General features: G+C 42.0%; 1 protein-coding gene across 1 annotated transcript in view; it reads left to right on the top strand.

Moving 5' to 3' along the window:
• Positions 1–535: 535 nt before the first annotated feature.
• Positions 536–14,413, top strand: part of tanc1b (tetratricopeptide repeat, ankyrin repeat and coiled-coil containing 1b) — an 84,403-nt gene continuing 70,525 nt past the window's right edge. The window contains exons 1-2 of the mRNA XM_029531007.1: positions 536–646; positions 10,876–10,969. Coding sequence (XP_029386867.1) covers positions 10,909–10,969 — 61 coding nt within the window. The 5' untranslated portion in view covers positions 536–646; positions 10,876–10,908. The remainder of the gene's footprint in view (positions 647–10,875; positions 10,970–14,413) is intronic.

Genomic DNA, 14,413 nt, shown 5'->3' with positions numbered 1-14,413 from the left:
GAATCAGCATTACAAATAATCAAAGAATTCTTACAATACAGTTTTAAAGCTGAAATGTTTTCAGTGGGACAAAATAAGCAGAGTCCAAAGGGATCCGAACACAAGCTGTTTCTGACCTTTTCATTATTATTATTATTATTATTATTATTTAATGGCCTACTGAAGCTTAACTTTCTATGAGGTCAGGTATTCATAGCAGGAAAAATACAGATATTTATGGTTTGCTGAAGTTAGAAGTAGTTGCAGATTTTTAGAGGAATTTTCTAGGAATGTGGATTTGAGGGGGCTGGCTGTTTTTGAAGGTCTCACCATTTCAAAAGCAGGCATGCAGCTCAATTGTCCTAAAACATAAACCCCACTTCTCCAGCATCTTGTCGTGTCCATGAGGCATGCACAGAGAAACGTGGGAGTGGAGGGGCAGGCGGAGGAGACGGGATGTTGGGCCAGGCTGTCTTGGTTGCCTGCCCTGTGCGATGACCTCATGCGGGGCGGGGGGAGGCGGGGGGAGGCGGGGGGGGGAGGAGTCCGGCGTCCCGTAGATTACCGTGCTGGATCAAGTGGGTGTTGAGTCCGTGTGTGGAGATACGCTGGGGGGGGGGACGCAAAACTTCTTGTGGCACTTTTGTGTATCGATGACATTGATCAGGTAAGATTTAAGGGCTCGGTGTTGGAGGGAGCCGAGGAAAAGCTCAGGAAGTCCGCAGACAAGTCAGACTTTTAGGGGCACTTTGTCGGAGACATGTCGGGACGGAAAAGCCCGGCGGGGTGTTCCTTTCTCGGCTCTTTGCCCTCTCCTGAGCTCTTCTTCCTGTCTGCTGTCTTTTCTCCAGTCTGAGCTCAGATCGGGTTCAACTCGAGCTCTGACTCAGGTAATGTGTAACAGTCCGCTTTTAGAAAGAGTCCCACTGAGGAGATCGGTCGGTTGACAGGCAGCAGTTTGTTGTTGTTCTTGTTGTTACTGTTGTTACTGTTGTTGTTGTTGTTGTTGTTGTTGTTGTTGTTGTTGTTGTTGTTGCTGTTTTAACATTTGGTCTGGAAGGCAGCATGTGATTTATGTTAGTGGAGTCCACTTCAGCACATGGCATCGTCTATGATTGCCTCTGAAATAGGTTCAGCCTGATGATTTTCTGTTTATAATTTCATAAAGTCCCAAACTTTTGTGTTTTGTCCAACCAACACCACCATAAGCAGATATTTTCACTTCTGCAGGGACTACCCATCGGTACATGAACGAATGAACAGTCTTAGTCTGTTCTCACTTTTCTATCACTGCTTATTGTTTATCGTTGGATCTTGGTCCTGGGCAACTCCTTTTTAGGGTTTCAATGTTTAACCCCCCCCCCAAAAAAAAGACAAAAATGTATATGAATAATAACTGTGTTGTGGTCCTAACCTGCCCAAGGACGAGCACCTTCTAGCAGAACCTTTGAAGGTGAATACTGTTTATTGTGGAGTACCGTCCAGTTCGCTGGGATGCAGATGCAGATCATTACTTTTCTTATGGCTGTGTGGTCTTGTTTGATGCTAATGTTAGTCTGTAGTTTGTGATTGGATGCGGTGGTTTTGAAAGCCAAACCCAGCCCAGATATACGGCTAGGCTTCAGGCAAAAGCACTGTAATCTTGTCCGCCCACATAGATTGAGTCATTGAAGTCTGACCACTGGCTGAATTGGACATTTGCTTGCTTCAGCATATTTTCTGCAGATGAATCCCCCTGTAACTCAGCCAGGTGCTTTGAAAATCCAAGCTCCATGTTTTTCCCCTTCTGAGGAATTCCTTGGAAATGACATAATGGACTTTTGATCATTTGAGGTGCATCAGGTCATTGATTGAGTTAGTCCACACAGCAAGTGCAATGAGGACTTCGTCGCCTCACAACCTCTCATCCCATCCTGAAAGAATCCCACTTCCTGTGTCAGGTTATGTGTCCCGGTCTAACTTCAGTGTCGATTCCTCTGTAAATACAGGCTTGATTTTCCATTTTCCATTCAAAAGGTGTAGCTGGCTTAGCTGCTGGCAAGCGTGCTGACTTAACCTGGAGATATTCAGTATTAACTGTCCAACACAATTTCAGGCAATTTTACGCACATTATGGAACTATTACTGTGGATTTGCATGCTTCCAAACTGAAGCTACAGCTGCCCTGATTGTCCACCAACTGCACTGTTATGAGATTTTTGTACTACAGAGCGCATGTCTTATTGAAAGTGCCACAAGAGTCTCCGTCCCAGACTCCAAAGAGCTTGGTTCCCATGGTTCCCGGCCAGTTGGCCAGTAACAGATGCTGGCATCGGAGTTTCATTGTTGTAGCTGAGGAGAGAAAGGTTTTGGAGCCAGTGACCTGACAGACAGCACACACTGAGTTGTTGTTGGTGATGGTGGTCATTATTTTGTACTTTTGAAAGGGGCCCTTCACTGTATGGGCACATGGTTCCAATAGGAAGGACAGACATTTAGATGTTAGTTGGGTTCAGGACCTTTGCTGTCAGCAGGCTGCCTGTTGTTTTTATACACTCTTGAATACTAACATTTATTCTGAACTGTGGTGCATCCTAGTCCATTTTTAGATGAGCCCTGATCTCCTGAACAAGTGGAATTCTATCATACAATACACCATACACCTTTCTGTGTTGCAAACTTTTAGAAGAAGAAGTGTTGGATGTTGAATGATGGTGCAATAGCAGGAGCATTCACTTCCTGAGCTCCTGAGACTTGAACAAAGGCAAGTTGTTTAGTGTTTGATGTCAGGAATGACGCGAAGCATCTGAAGTGGTCACAGCTGCAGAACATGGCTACCACAGAAAATGTTAATATTATTATTCATGATCCGTTCAGGATGGATATTATGGACACCATAAAGTGAGCTATGAATGAATTGCATTACTTCTAGGTACTGGACCAAGGGTCACATGCTTGTGTCAGGCCTTCTGGTAAAGTGCGCTTGTTTCTTAAAACAGCTCATGACAGTTCATATATCAACATGCTTGCCTTAACATTTGATTGCCTCATTTTCATTTAGCCCAGAAACGTTACAAAATGACAGCCCTGCAGATTGAGTTGCCTTTGTGTTGCAGTGATAGCGCTGGCTCGGGTCCAAGTATGAGGCATTCCTCAAAGTTACTTACCAGTAATGAGTTTATTTTAACAACGGTACAGTATCTTTCTGCAGCATGAGTTGAAAGTCCAGGTGAAAGAGCATGCACATATTTCCAGGGTCTGCGCGCATGCATATATGCACTAATGCTTGCATGTGGAGCACGTGTGTGTTTGGAAACGCTTCTTAGTCACAGCTGTTACTGATTTACATTTTTGTCAAACCCTGGAGAGAGAAAGAGAAAGGTTCAGAGGTGCAGAGTGTCTTAGACATTCCACAGCGAGCTGTTCAGTATTAGTGGCAAGTCGCTTGCAAGAATGACTACAATGATTGAATGATGATTGAATTAGACTAAAAGGTTTAAATGACATTAATTCCATCGTGACGCAAATATTTCCTTCCTATATTAGAAAATAGCATTTGACCACATTGCCTAAAGCCATAGACTCTAACTCTCAGGTCAAATACCGTCCCTAAGCTCTGGACCCTCTCACATTTGAATTGAAGTTGGGTGCAGGAAGGTGTAAGGACTCCAGATATCATGGTTGGAAGGGCGACAGCACTTTGTTAAATCTTATTTGACAGTGAAATTTTTGTGACCAGCAAACTGAAAAAAGTGTTAAAATTTGAATATTTATTTTGTTGGCTCATCTAAATTTTTACAGTTTCCTTTTTTTCAAGATAACATTGTCAGTTTAATGGTGGGGATGATATTCCCTTGAACAAAGCCCTCATGCACTTCATCATTTCACAGTGAGGTGGCCCTGAGCCCTTGGGGATTTGGAAATAGTTGTAACACTATTGCACAGAGCTTGAATGTTTTCCTGTCATAACAATGGATCATTGACTCAAATCTTGTTTTGATGTAAATTTGTCTCTGCTAATGAGTCTGTAAGCAGAGTGCACCTGACTGAAAGTACTGATGGATTGTTTAGTAGAGTATGCGGGCAAATTGTGCAAGTATGACAAACAAAGGCTTCCTTTTTCTAGATATAGCAATAGATTGAAGTCGAGGCGCCATCCTATGTGGAGCTAATGCCTTTGAACTATGACACCTTTTTTTGGGGGGGGTGCTGGTGCCAATCTAAGCTGGTATCTTAGGTGGGGGGGCAGTTTACCCTGGACAGGTAGCCAGTTCATCGCATGGCTGACAAATCGATGACAAGCAAACATTCAGTAAACCCACAGAGGTGCGAGGAGAACATGCAAACTCCACACAGAAAGGCCCCGGGCCTGGGAATCAAACCCACAACTTTGTTGGTGTGGGGTAACGGCGCTAACGACCATTTTGATGTGCCTTCCTCACTAAGTCTCAACATAGCATTTGTATTTTATCTGGCACAGCTAACCCTAACCCTGTTACATGAGGCCGACTAAGCTTTACATCCCAGAACTTGGTTTGAGGAAATTTCCTTCACTGTGACCTTCAAGTGTTGGTGACATCTTATCTGTTAAGTGGTTTTTGGTTCTGAATCCCCGGTGAAAGTTTACTGGCTGAAATCCTTAATACTGGGATTTATCTGGCCTTTCTGGCTATGCTGGTTTGTCAGTGGATTTAAGTCTGCCACATTGCTGTAACTCTAGAATAAGATCTGTAAAATGAATCATTTGTTTGGCCCTCTGACCGACAAACCTTAATATGAGAGAATATCAGTGTTTGCTGAAACTTCCTGTAGACTTTAAACACTACTTGTTAATGTTTGACTCCTGATCAAATACCAGGCATCCTGGGAAGCTAATCCTGAATTAACTGGGAGCAACAATGATACAGCTTTATTATTTTTTTTTAAGTCCAGATGTTCACTAACGCTTGATTGCTATACTGAATCCATAATAGCATAATAAAGTTTAATCAGCAGCGACAATGGGAATTAATGACTATAACTCTGGGGAACTGGTTGTTGTAACTCAGTGTGCAGTTGGATCAGCAGCTGGTTGATTTCAGCAGAGCGGTAGCTTGGTGTGTAATTACAGTGGAAAGAGTTGAGTCGAATTTGACAGAAAAGAAAAAGTAGAGAAACAGGTTTCTGAAATCCCGTTTCACATGTTAACTCATCCATAAACCCACACAGCTGACTTATCTGTCAAGCTAAATCATTGTAGGTTATATGTAAGCCCATGGCGAGCCCAGTTCCGATTTTAATTTGTGTGAAGCAGGGAGGGTGATATTTATTTGGAGAGGATGTGCAATATCTTGTCTTATACAACTAATTTAGTTTCATATTCAGTCAGTTTCCAGAGCCCGGGGTGGAACTGTAAATGCACAGCAATGATTGCTCTTTAAAACATGCCTTGACACTTCTAGGGCAGCACAGCTGGGATGAAAAGGCCCGCGTTTCCCCGATGCACAGAGGCCTGCGTCTGGATTCAATCAGTCATATTAAGACAATGGGCACGGAGGCCAAATCACTCTTCCCAAAATGACAGGCTCTTTCCCATGGCAGTTTAATGAGTGGATCAGACTTGTTATCCTTTTTAATTTCATGCTGAGCCATGTGGCTGGTCCACCTCAGTGAAAAGAAAGAGCCGGCTTTGCCCCTGAGCTAGAAATTTGAATCTGACTGTCTATGATGGGACGATGTAATAAACTAAAGTCAAATATTCACACAGGTCAAATTTAAGTGAACATCAGCTTGTTTCCTTATAATTAACTTTGGAAGAATACTCCCCAGGGACAGTATTGTCTCAGACGGTTCCATTACCATGTTTGTGAATAACACCACACGTTGTGCCAGAACAACTAGTCTTGCTTCAGTAAAGATGTAATGATTTTACCCAGAACGAAACTCCACTGATGAATATGTTCTTCTTTTACACAATCTTACCTAAAGTGCTCACTCACTGTAACTCACCACTTTTATTTATGTGTAAAAGCGTCCTTGAAGAGAAAAACTTCCTTAATTGCTGGCAATTAGCTTTCAATGATTTCCAAAAGGAATGACACAATGCTGCTGCATACCCTCCAATACTGACTATCCTCATTTTCAGAGGTGCCAGAGAGACCACTGGGTAATTCTCTGCCACACCCTTAGTTTTAATATTATATATAGTTGTGAATAAATCATTCTATCTACCTGTAAAACCTTTTTTTTTTTTATGGCGCAACAACCTGTGTTATCTGAGGATGTGCTTGCCCGTCACATGATACAAGTTGGCTGTAGTATTATTTTAACAAACTGAATATTGTCTTTGCACACTGAGGCCCAGCTGTTACTGTACCAAGACATTTCTCTCTTTGCTGATTATAAGATGGAGCTGTGCTTCTCCTGATCTGGAAGGTGGAGGGCCGGGCAGGAAACTTCTTACATAAAAATGTCTGCTCTTTTGTTATTTCCCTTCCACTCATGTGAGTGTGAATAACAACATTTGCTTAAAATGGCTGACACTGACTGTGTTGTCCTTCATACCTACTCCCTGCACTTCCTCCTTCTAGGGTTGGTTCGCAAACTTCCCATTGTTTATGGACCACTTGAACTCACCATCCAGACCCGGCCTATTTCCTGCACTGGGAGAATGAACAACAAAAGAAAAGATAATTATAGAGTTCACGGGAATATTTTAAAATATCACTTTTAGGCTGTGTTTTATCAAAAAGCTTGAAGGTCATTCTATAGTGATGATCTATATGTTACTATGGCGACGGCATGGAAATCTGAGTGTCATCACTCATGTAGAATCAGTTGACAAAAAGAGCTGACAGGGTGTTTTCAGCAGGGAAAGATGAAATCATCAGGTGGAAAATGGTTCTGGAAGAGTGATGGAGTTGATCCGAGCTTAACGCTGCTCTCTGTCCACTGTCTGCCGCCTAACAGAGGACAAAGCCGGCATCACCTCACCAAATGCCAGCGTATGTGAAATGCTTTCCTGTCAGAGGCGACTGGGACAAACAATGATATTGCTGTGCTATATATAGCTGTCTTCGCAGTTGACTGCGGTGTAGGATGATGGCCCCATTAACCGCATGTCACATCAGCATTGTGCAGGTGAACATCCTTTCTTCTTCACAACTTGTATGAGTTTGAACTCTATCAGTTCAATGGTGACCTGTAAAACACACGTGTTGATACCCCTGAGGCACCTTTTAACAACGCTGACCCTCCGATTTCTCTCCTCCTGCCTGAAAGGAAACCACCTACACATGGTAATATAGACTAAAATCCTCTTTAGTGCCACCGTGAGCAGTTCCGACGTAACGGACAGCCAACATGTTATAGATCTGACCTGACCTGAAGACTTTTGATGGTTGGGCTGGTTGTCTTCTCACATCAGAGAATAAGTGGGATCACAGGCACAATCGACTGCTGTTTGCCTGGATAAATGTGAATGTTCTTAGTGTGTTTTCTCTCCTCATCCAGTGTGTCCACGAAGACCTGTGACCAACTGTAGGCCTTTCACTTCTCTGTTGTTATAAAGGAAGGGCCCTTCTAAGGGGCTATGGCTAATATCCAAACAAAGTTTAAACTCACTGAGATGGACCTGATTTACAAGACCTGAAGAATCTTAATGCACGTCCTATTGGATACATGTCCATGACTCCTCACTGAGACATTTTCTCACCAAGACCACAGTGACAGCTCACCTGCTGTACAGCTTAGTCTCAGCTATCTTTGCTGAGGACGATTGTAGTATTCAGACTGTGATTCCATTGACCTTTTCCATATTCCTTATCTACCACAGCCTAAAGCTTAAGCAGCATCAACATATCCTGTCTTCATGCCTTTTTTCAAATAAATACACAAGACTTGAATACTCTGCCGGGCATGGATACGTTGTCTTCATTATGCTATAATGGGCATCTCCTTGTGTATAAATAGATTCAGTGCCATCTAAGTTGCCGCTTCTTAGTGAAACTTAAACTGATGTTTGTACAGGAAATTCAGATATTTTCATAACTGACCCAGTGCTGCTGTTATGCTGTCTATCAACGCTGAAACATCTGGAGACGCTGGAGAAGGTGGATTCAGATTGGATTCATGGTTAATTTGTGGGAAGAGCAAGCGGTGCATTACTTACTGTACCGCAGAGTAAGCAAAATAATGACATCAACTTGATCTGTGGACATCTGTGGCTGTTGCCGTCAAGTGTCTTAGCTGTCACACAGCAAGAATTCGCTCCAGGGAGGAATATCACACTATTATAGGATGCAACACTGATTTTACATTGTTTACAATATATAGTATGATCACCGTCACTGTTGAATCAGTATTAACACAGACCTGTCAGGCTTTCATTCACACAGTTATCAGGGCTTAAATGTCCACCTCAGGATAAAAACTCTTAATTGAAAGGCACCTCATGTCTCTCTCAGAGTGGGAGCTGGCTGAGTGCGTCTGGTGGCTGTGATGGGGGAGGTGGGGATGGAAGGAATTTGTCATGTTGGCTTTTGGAGTTTCAAGAGGGCGTTTTTCATTTCCTGTGGTTTAACCTGGGTGATGTTTATTGTTACTGTGGAGATGAGCAGCCAGCTCCCACATAGCTGTCAGCAGTATTACTGGTGGGACTAAAGCCCCGCGCTATATCATACTATACTGCTGCAATACTTTGACGTGACAGATCATCACGCCTGACGTTTGCCTTGCTGTTGTGTCCTTTGTTATCGTTAGCAGAGGAAACCAGGGGATACATTCCTCAACTTGATAGAATAAGAGTGGAACTTTTCTCCTGTTGTCTTACAGCTCAAGTCAAGTCAAGACAAAACTTTACATTGCCCTGTACATCTTTTTATTTAATTTAATTTAATAACAACAACAACAACAAAAAAAAATAAAAATCAGCTGTACTTTGCTTTCACTAAACACATATAATATGTTTGGCATTTAAACATAGTTTTTGTGAAAATGTGATGATTTAGTGTTTACCTAAAAGTCTCTGTCCCAGAGCTGTTATACACAGCCATGTTATAGTTTCAGTCGTGTTATGACGTGTTGTAACCCTAACCCTCCACTTTCAGAAGTCTCATCTGTTTCTCTGCATATTTCTAGTTTCAATGAACATAATTATATATGTTTATGCTTCCTGTCTGCTTGTGTTAATAGAAAATAAGCACTAGACTTTGTTGCTGTACTTGCAGTGTTATTATATTTACCTTTTTAATTTGAGGAAGTTGAAGGCATTTTTCACATCACTGTGACTTGTGAGCATCGTTAAACAACAACAGAGTTTTAGTGGTATACAGCGGTATGGCAGACACAGTCTGTGAACTTGGTCAATTTGATTTCGTGGCTAAGATTGATGATTGATTTAATGGGCTAATACTGATGAATGAGCTGCTTCTTTTTTATGGCATTTTCATTATACAGTAACCGTTAAACTGGATATTTTGACAGGCTAATATATCTATTCTGCAAACAATTTGGAGGTATACCAGTGTGAAAACAGTTTTAAATTATGATGGGATGTGCAGAAGCAGTTGGTAATATGATCTAACAGTTCCAAGAATTGTCACCCCGGCAACATCAGCGGCTCAGAATCAGTAAATAAGTGCAGAACTCATCTGTCTGCCTCATCAAGTCTTTTTTTACATATATCAAAGCTTATGCACATTATCATTATTATTTATGTGCTTTATTTTGTAAAGAAAAACTTCACGTTTAGGAATTCTCAGCTCTAAAATGCAAAATAACTATAGGACATTAATGTTATATCCTTTGAAACTTGAACTGAGCTTCTACATGGCTGGAAAATGAATGGCTTCCTTTATATTTTTGTGTGTTTTCCTGGGTATTTCAAAATAAAACTCAAATCCAGGTGTTACCTTGGGCCTACATAAATAGCTTAGATTTATATTTTGTCTTGGTTGAATAAAATCTCATGAAAAGTTTATTTGACTAGTCAATGCTGAATAGAAATGCGCAGAAGCTCACACCATCAAGAATGAAAAATGGCAAATCGATAGCTCCTCTCAGCAGCAGTAAGAGGAGCTAGATATTTAAAGCCTGGAAACCTGGGGTTAAGTACTCAGTGCAGGGACTGTGTGTTTTATTTGCAGAAGACATGGCCTTATTTGGTTGAAACCATTCTTTTCTTCTCATTGGAGCGATTACGCTGATGCTATTAATATAATGGGGTACGCTAAAGTTGTGTTGAAGGATCTGGAAACCAAAAATCTGATACAACTAACTGTTGGAGTTGTAACTATGTTTAGGCAAGTGTGTTTTTACGGTCGTCCAACTACGTGAGACTATAAATAATTCCTAAGTAAACAGGCAAATCCAGGCAAGACCTTGAGTTCATGTTATAGCGCTTCACCCTAAGGATTCAAAATGCACACTTCACTGGGAACAACCATGGAAAACAGTTGCAAACACCCAAGTTCAGCCGCATAGCATCAATTATATGTGGAATTCAGAGCATTTGAGAGAGTGTTTTCCTGCATAGCGAGATAGCAGAACTTGTCCTTTTCTGTTTAAATATTAGAGCATTCTTTCCATGTGCCTCTCCAGTGATGACCTGCAGGATTGGGAGTGCTGTGGGAAAACTTCCAGGCGGGTGCCAGCTAAGCAGTATGAAATGCGGATGTAGACTATTCAGTCATTTCTGTTTGGCAATAGAGGACACACTTTGCACAGTTGGGTTAGTTTTGAGACTAGCATGTCTTTGAGGATGGAGGTGTTTGAATGGTTTTATTATTAAAAAGAGTAAATTGACAGTTCACTGTCCCTTGAATAGAAATGGACCTGTTTGTGCGTTGCTGGGAATTTTCATTGTTCTCCTTCTGTGACAGTTGACGCACTCTTGTTGTCTTCCGTTGGCTGTAACTAGCTTTTTTTTTTCACCTCTAGGGGCTATAAGGAGCGGATTCTAGGACTCTTGCCATGTTCAAGGCAGTACTGAAGAAGAACAGAGATGGAGGCAGGGGGAGCAAGAAGGATACAGGTATGTGGTTGATCAGAAAAGGAAAAATAGTGACCCTAGCGCATTGATAAGATTAAAAAACAAAACGTTAAAAGGAGTTGTATTTGGAAGCGGAAGTTGAGACAAATGGACAAGAACAATAATGTAGCAGCAATTGCCCATATATTTGGCCTATAATTTGGGCCTGCCACCTCTGTCGGTGAATGGCTGCATGGTTGAAAAATATTGAGAGATATTTGAATGAAAAAGACGTTTGAGAAGGTAAACAGTAAAGCAAAAAGCTGCAGATCAGGTTAGTTGTCCACAGCAAGAAAAATAGAATAAAATCCAAATTAGCCAGATGACCGAAGCTGGTGGAGTGCATATGATGTGGGCAGGCACACATGAAAATATAACTGAACATTTTGTTAAACTTTAGTTGCATTTTGGTGCTGAAGTTACAGGCTTCTGCTGTAATGGTAAGAGTTTACGCAGTCCACAGAGCGATGGAGTCCAGCCCAGCCCCGCCCTGGCCCACTGCAGCTTGTGTTCTTACAGCGGGATATCTTCCATTATTTCATTTCTTTTTCACCATAGACACAGCCTAGCCATTGTGTCATAACACCTGCTTCTCTTTCTTCTTGAAATATTTATTTTCCAACATGACTAAACATGAGTTACTTCACCCCCCACCCCCACAACCCCTCAGTCTTCAAATAGCAGATTGACCATTTATGCTTAGGCTGCATCTACCCGTCTAGACTTGCTTTACTGGTTTCAGCAAAGTCTGGTTCAAACACTCACTGTATACAGAAGATACATGTCTCATACCTCTGTACTCTCTGCTTTTGTCTGCCATGACATCACTCAAGAGTTTGGCTTTGCTTCACACATCAGTAACTGCTCCCGCTCTCTAGTACAGTACATACTGTGATTCTTGCATTTGGGTTTGTATTGTGTGTTTTTTTTTTTTTTTTTAATCATGTTGTTGCAACCTGTCTCACATGCATGAATCCCTCTGATAACACATGTCCCTGTTTCCAGACAGACACACACACACACGCACACACACACACTCAACCGCACACATATACTCTTAAATGCAGGCGGTTCTGTGGCTGAGAGCAGCCTGGGAGAGTTTTATGGCGGGATACAGCTCCTTTATCCCGGCCTCACTCTCCCAGTTGGACCCCATCTATCAAGTCTAAGCAGCTCTCACTCCCTTTCTCATGCCGGGACAATAAAAACTGGTCACTTCTCTCTGTTGTTTAGAGCTCTGAAGACAGATGAGAGGTCATGGAGGTACAACATGTTGCAGTGGCCACTTTGACCCGCTGATGGGTCAAAGTGGCCACTGCATGGAATAGACACATCTCCTGCATATTTTTTTCAGGATTTGAGGGTGTTTTTGAAAGTCAGACTCAAAGTAATGAGCGCAATTTCCTGTGAACAATAAAACTTCCATTATGTTAATTAATGGTAGTTGCAATAATAACCCTGAAATGCATATTTGCACCAGTATGTGTTTTCCCAGCTCTACTTGAAGGAAAGGATTTGTTTGGAAATTCAGGTTCTTCATAAAATCTGGAATGCTGTTAGTAACACAGAAGCCTGATGGGGAAAGCTGTGTTAATCAAAGTGGGCACAGTATAGTTGATGGTCTGAGACAAGGTAGTACTGTATTGCAGATGAACATTCACTGCATCTTCTGCACAGCTTATATGAAGATTTCATTTTGATCCCAAGTGATCTGAAGAAGACGCCTGTCTTAGAAGTAAACATCTACTTTGGAGTTTTTGTTTCAGAGGGACTAAAAGGACGAACTCTTTGTAAGATGAAAATCAGAGGGAGGACCTTGATAATAGTATAATTGCAAGATCGCTCAGCATATGTTGCTCATGACATGGTGGCTGTGGACTGGAGGAGGCTTTAAAGCAGTCAAGGAAACTTGGCCCCTGTGCCAGATACCACTACAGTCATTAGTTCTCCTTTGGGATCTCCCCATTGCCAAGACCACAAAAACTCACAGTTTGCTAATTTAGTCTCTCCATCTTGTGCTCCTCCTAAGTTCTTCCTCCTTTTCCTCCTCCTCCTCCTCCTCCTCCTCCTCCTCCTCCTCCTCCTCCTCGCTTGTCTCTGCAACAAATCTGTTTGGAATTGGCCTTTTTAATCCCTTTTAAGTCCCCCCCCCCTTTTTTTTGTGCCATGCCACTCTGGAAGTCGGATGCTAGTTTGCTGCAGGCTGCCTTTGAAGTGACCTTTTTCTGAGAAAGGTTACATTGCCAGTAGGCCTCACTGGAGTTAATAGAGTCGAGACCCTAAGACGCAAGATGATTATATTGTAAAAAGTCAAACGGTGTTTTAATTGGTGTTCTCTTTCAGGATAGAGGCAGCTCAGATTTTACTGCGACTCTCACCTGTGGCTGATTATTAATTCACAGCAGTGTCTGGTTTCTAGTTCACTGAAAAACAAATTTTGTGGTGTAAGTGTGTAGACTAGTTTTTTGAAAGTATCTTCCTTTGAGGTTTCAGTGAAACTGTTCAGTGGTGTTTTCCTCTTGAAGGGAATGCTCTTCACCAACATGAAATAATGTTTTCTAGGAAATTCAACAGTAGACTGGATTTTTTCAGACCACAGCGCTGCTATTAAGACAAATTTAATCAATCAGTTATGTTTAACAGCCCATAGAAGTAAATATTGATAATCTTAGATTTAATAATGAGACATAATAGAGTTAAGTAAGATAAGTGCATCAGACATTTTGGCCTGGTTTTACTATGGAAGATGTAGGAAGACATTTTAATTAATTTCAAAGCTATTTGATGGTCATGTCAAGACAAGTCTGCTTTTTTCCCACTGAGAAATTTCTTTCTACCTAACTGGAAGTCTGCCCTGTATTCCCCACAGAGGTTAGAGTGTTATCTCTTTGCCTTTAAAACATACTGTAGCTCCCTGTAGCTATAGTTTTGGAAGTAAATTCAGTGGGTTCATGATGTGACCCAGAGCAGCAGCGCTTTTGACTCAGCTTTAATTGCTGAGTAGGACTGTGTGATTTAGGTAATACCTTCTGAAGGCCCTCCACCTTGGGCCTCAGTGAGCTTGGTTGCCCGGGGCAGCTGCGAGACAGTTGTCTGTCTGTTGTGGGTGACGCAGTGTTAATCACACTAGCATGCGTTGCTGTGCGCCCTTTGGGGCCGATAACAGTCTCAGCTGTTTTTTTTTCTCCAACCCCCAGTACCACACACAAACAGATATGCAACTACCAGTTGGCAGGGCTTTTCTCTGTTTATTTGGCAGTATGGAAGACAGAAGGCACTGGCTGGACGGGAGACAGCAGTCCTGTTGTTGACCTGCAGTCACAGGGGCAATAATTGCCCTGTATGTCAAGCTGCCACTAGTTGTAGAGAGAGTTTCGGATTTGTCAAATGTAACAAATCCAAGTGGTAAACAATGTGATGAAGAAGAATAGGACAGGGGCTGGCAAT

The sequence above is a fragment of the Echeneis naucrates genome, chromosome 21, assembly GCF_900963305.1.
Source record: "Echeneis naucrates chromosome 21, fEcheNa1.1, whole genome shotgun sequence".
NCBI classification, from domain to species: domain Eukaryota; kingdom Metazoa; phylum Chordata; class Actinopteri; order Carangiformes; family Echeneidae; genus Echeneis; species Echeneis naucrates.
The sequence above is the reverse complement of the archived record's forward strand: the minus strand, read 5'-3'. Positions and strand labels throughout refer to the sequence as shown.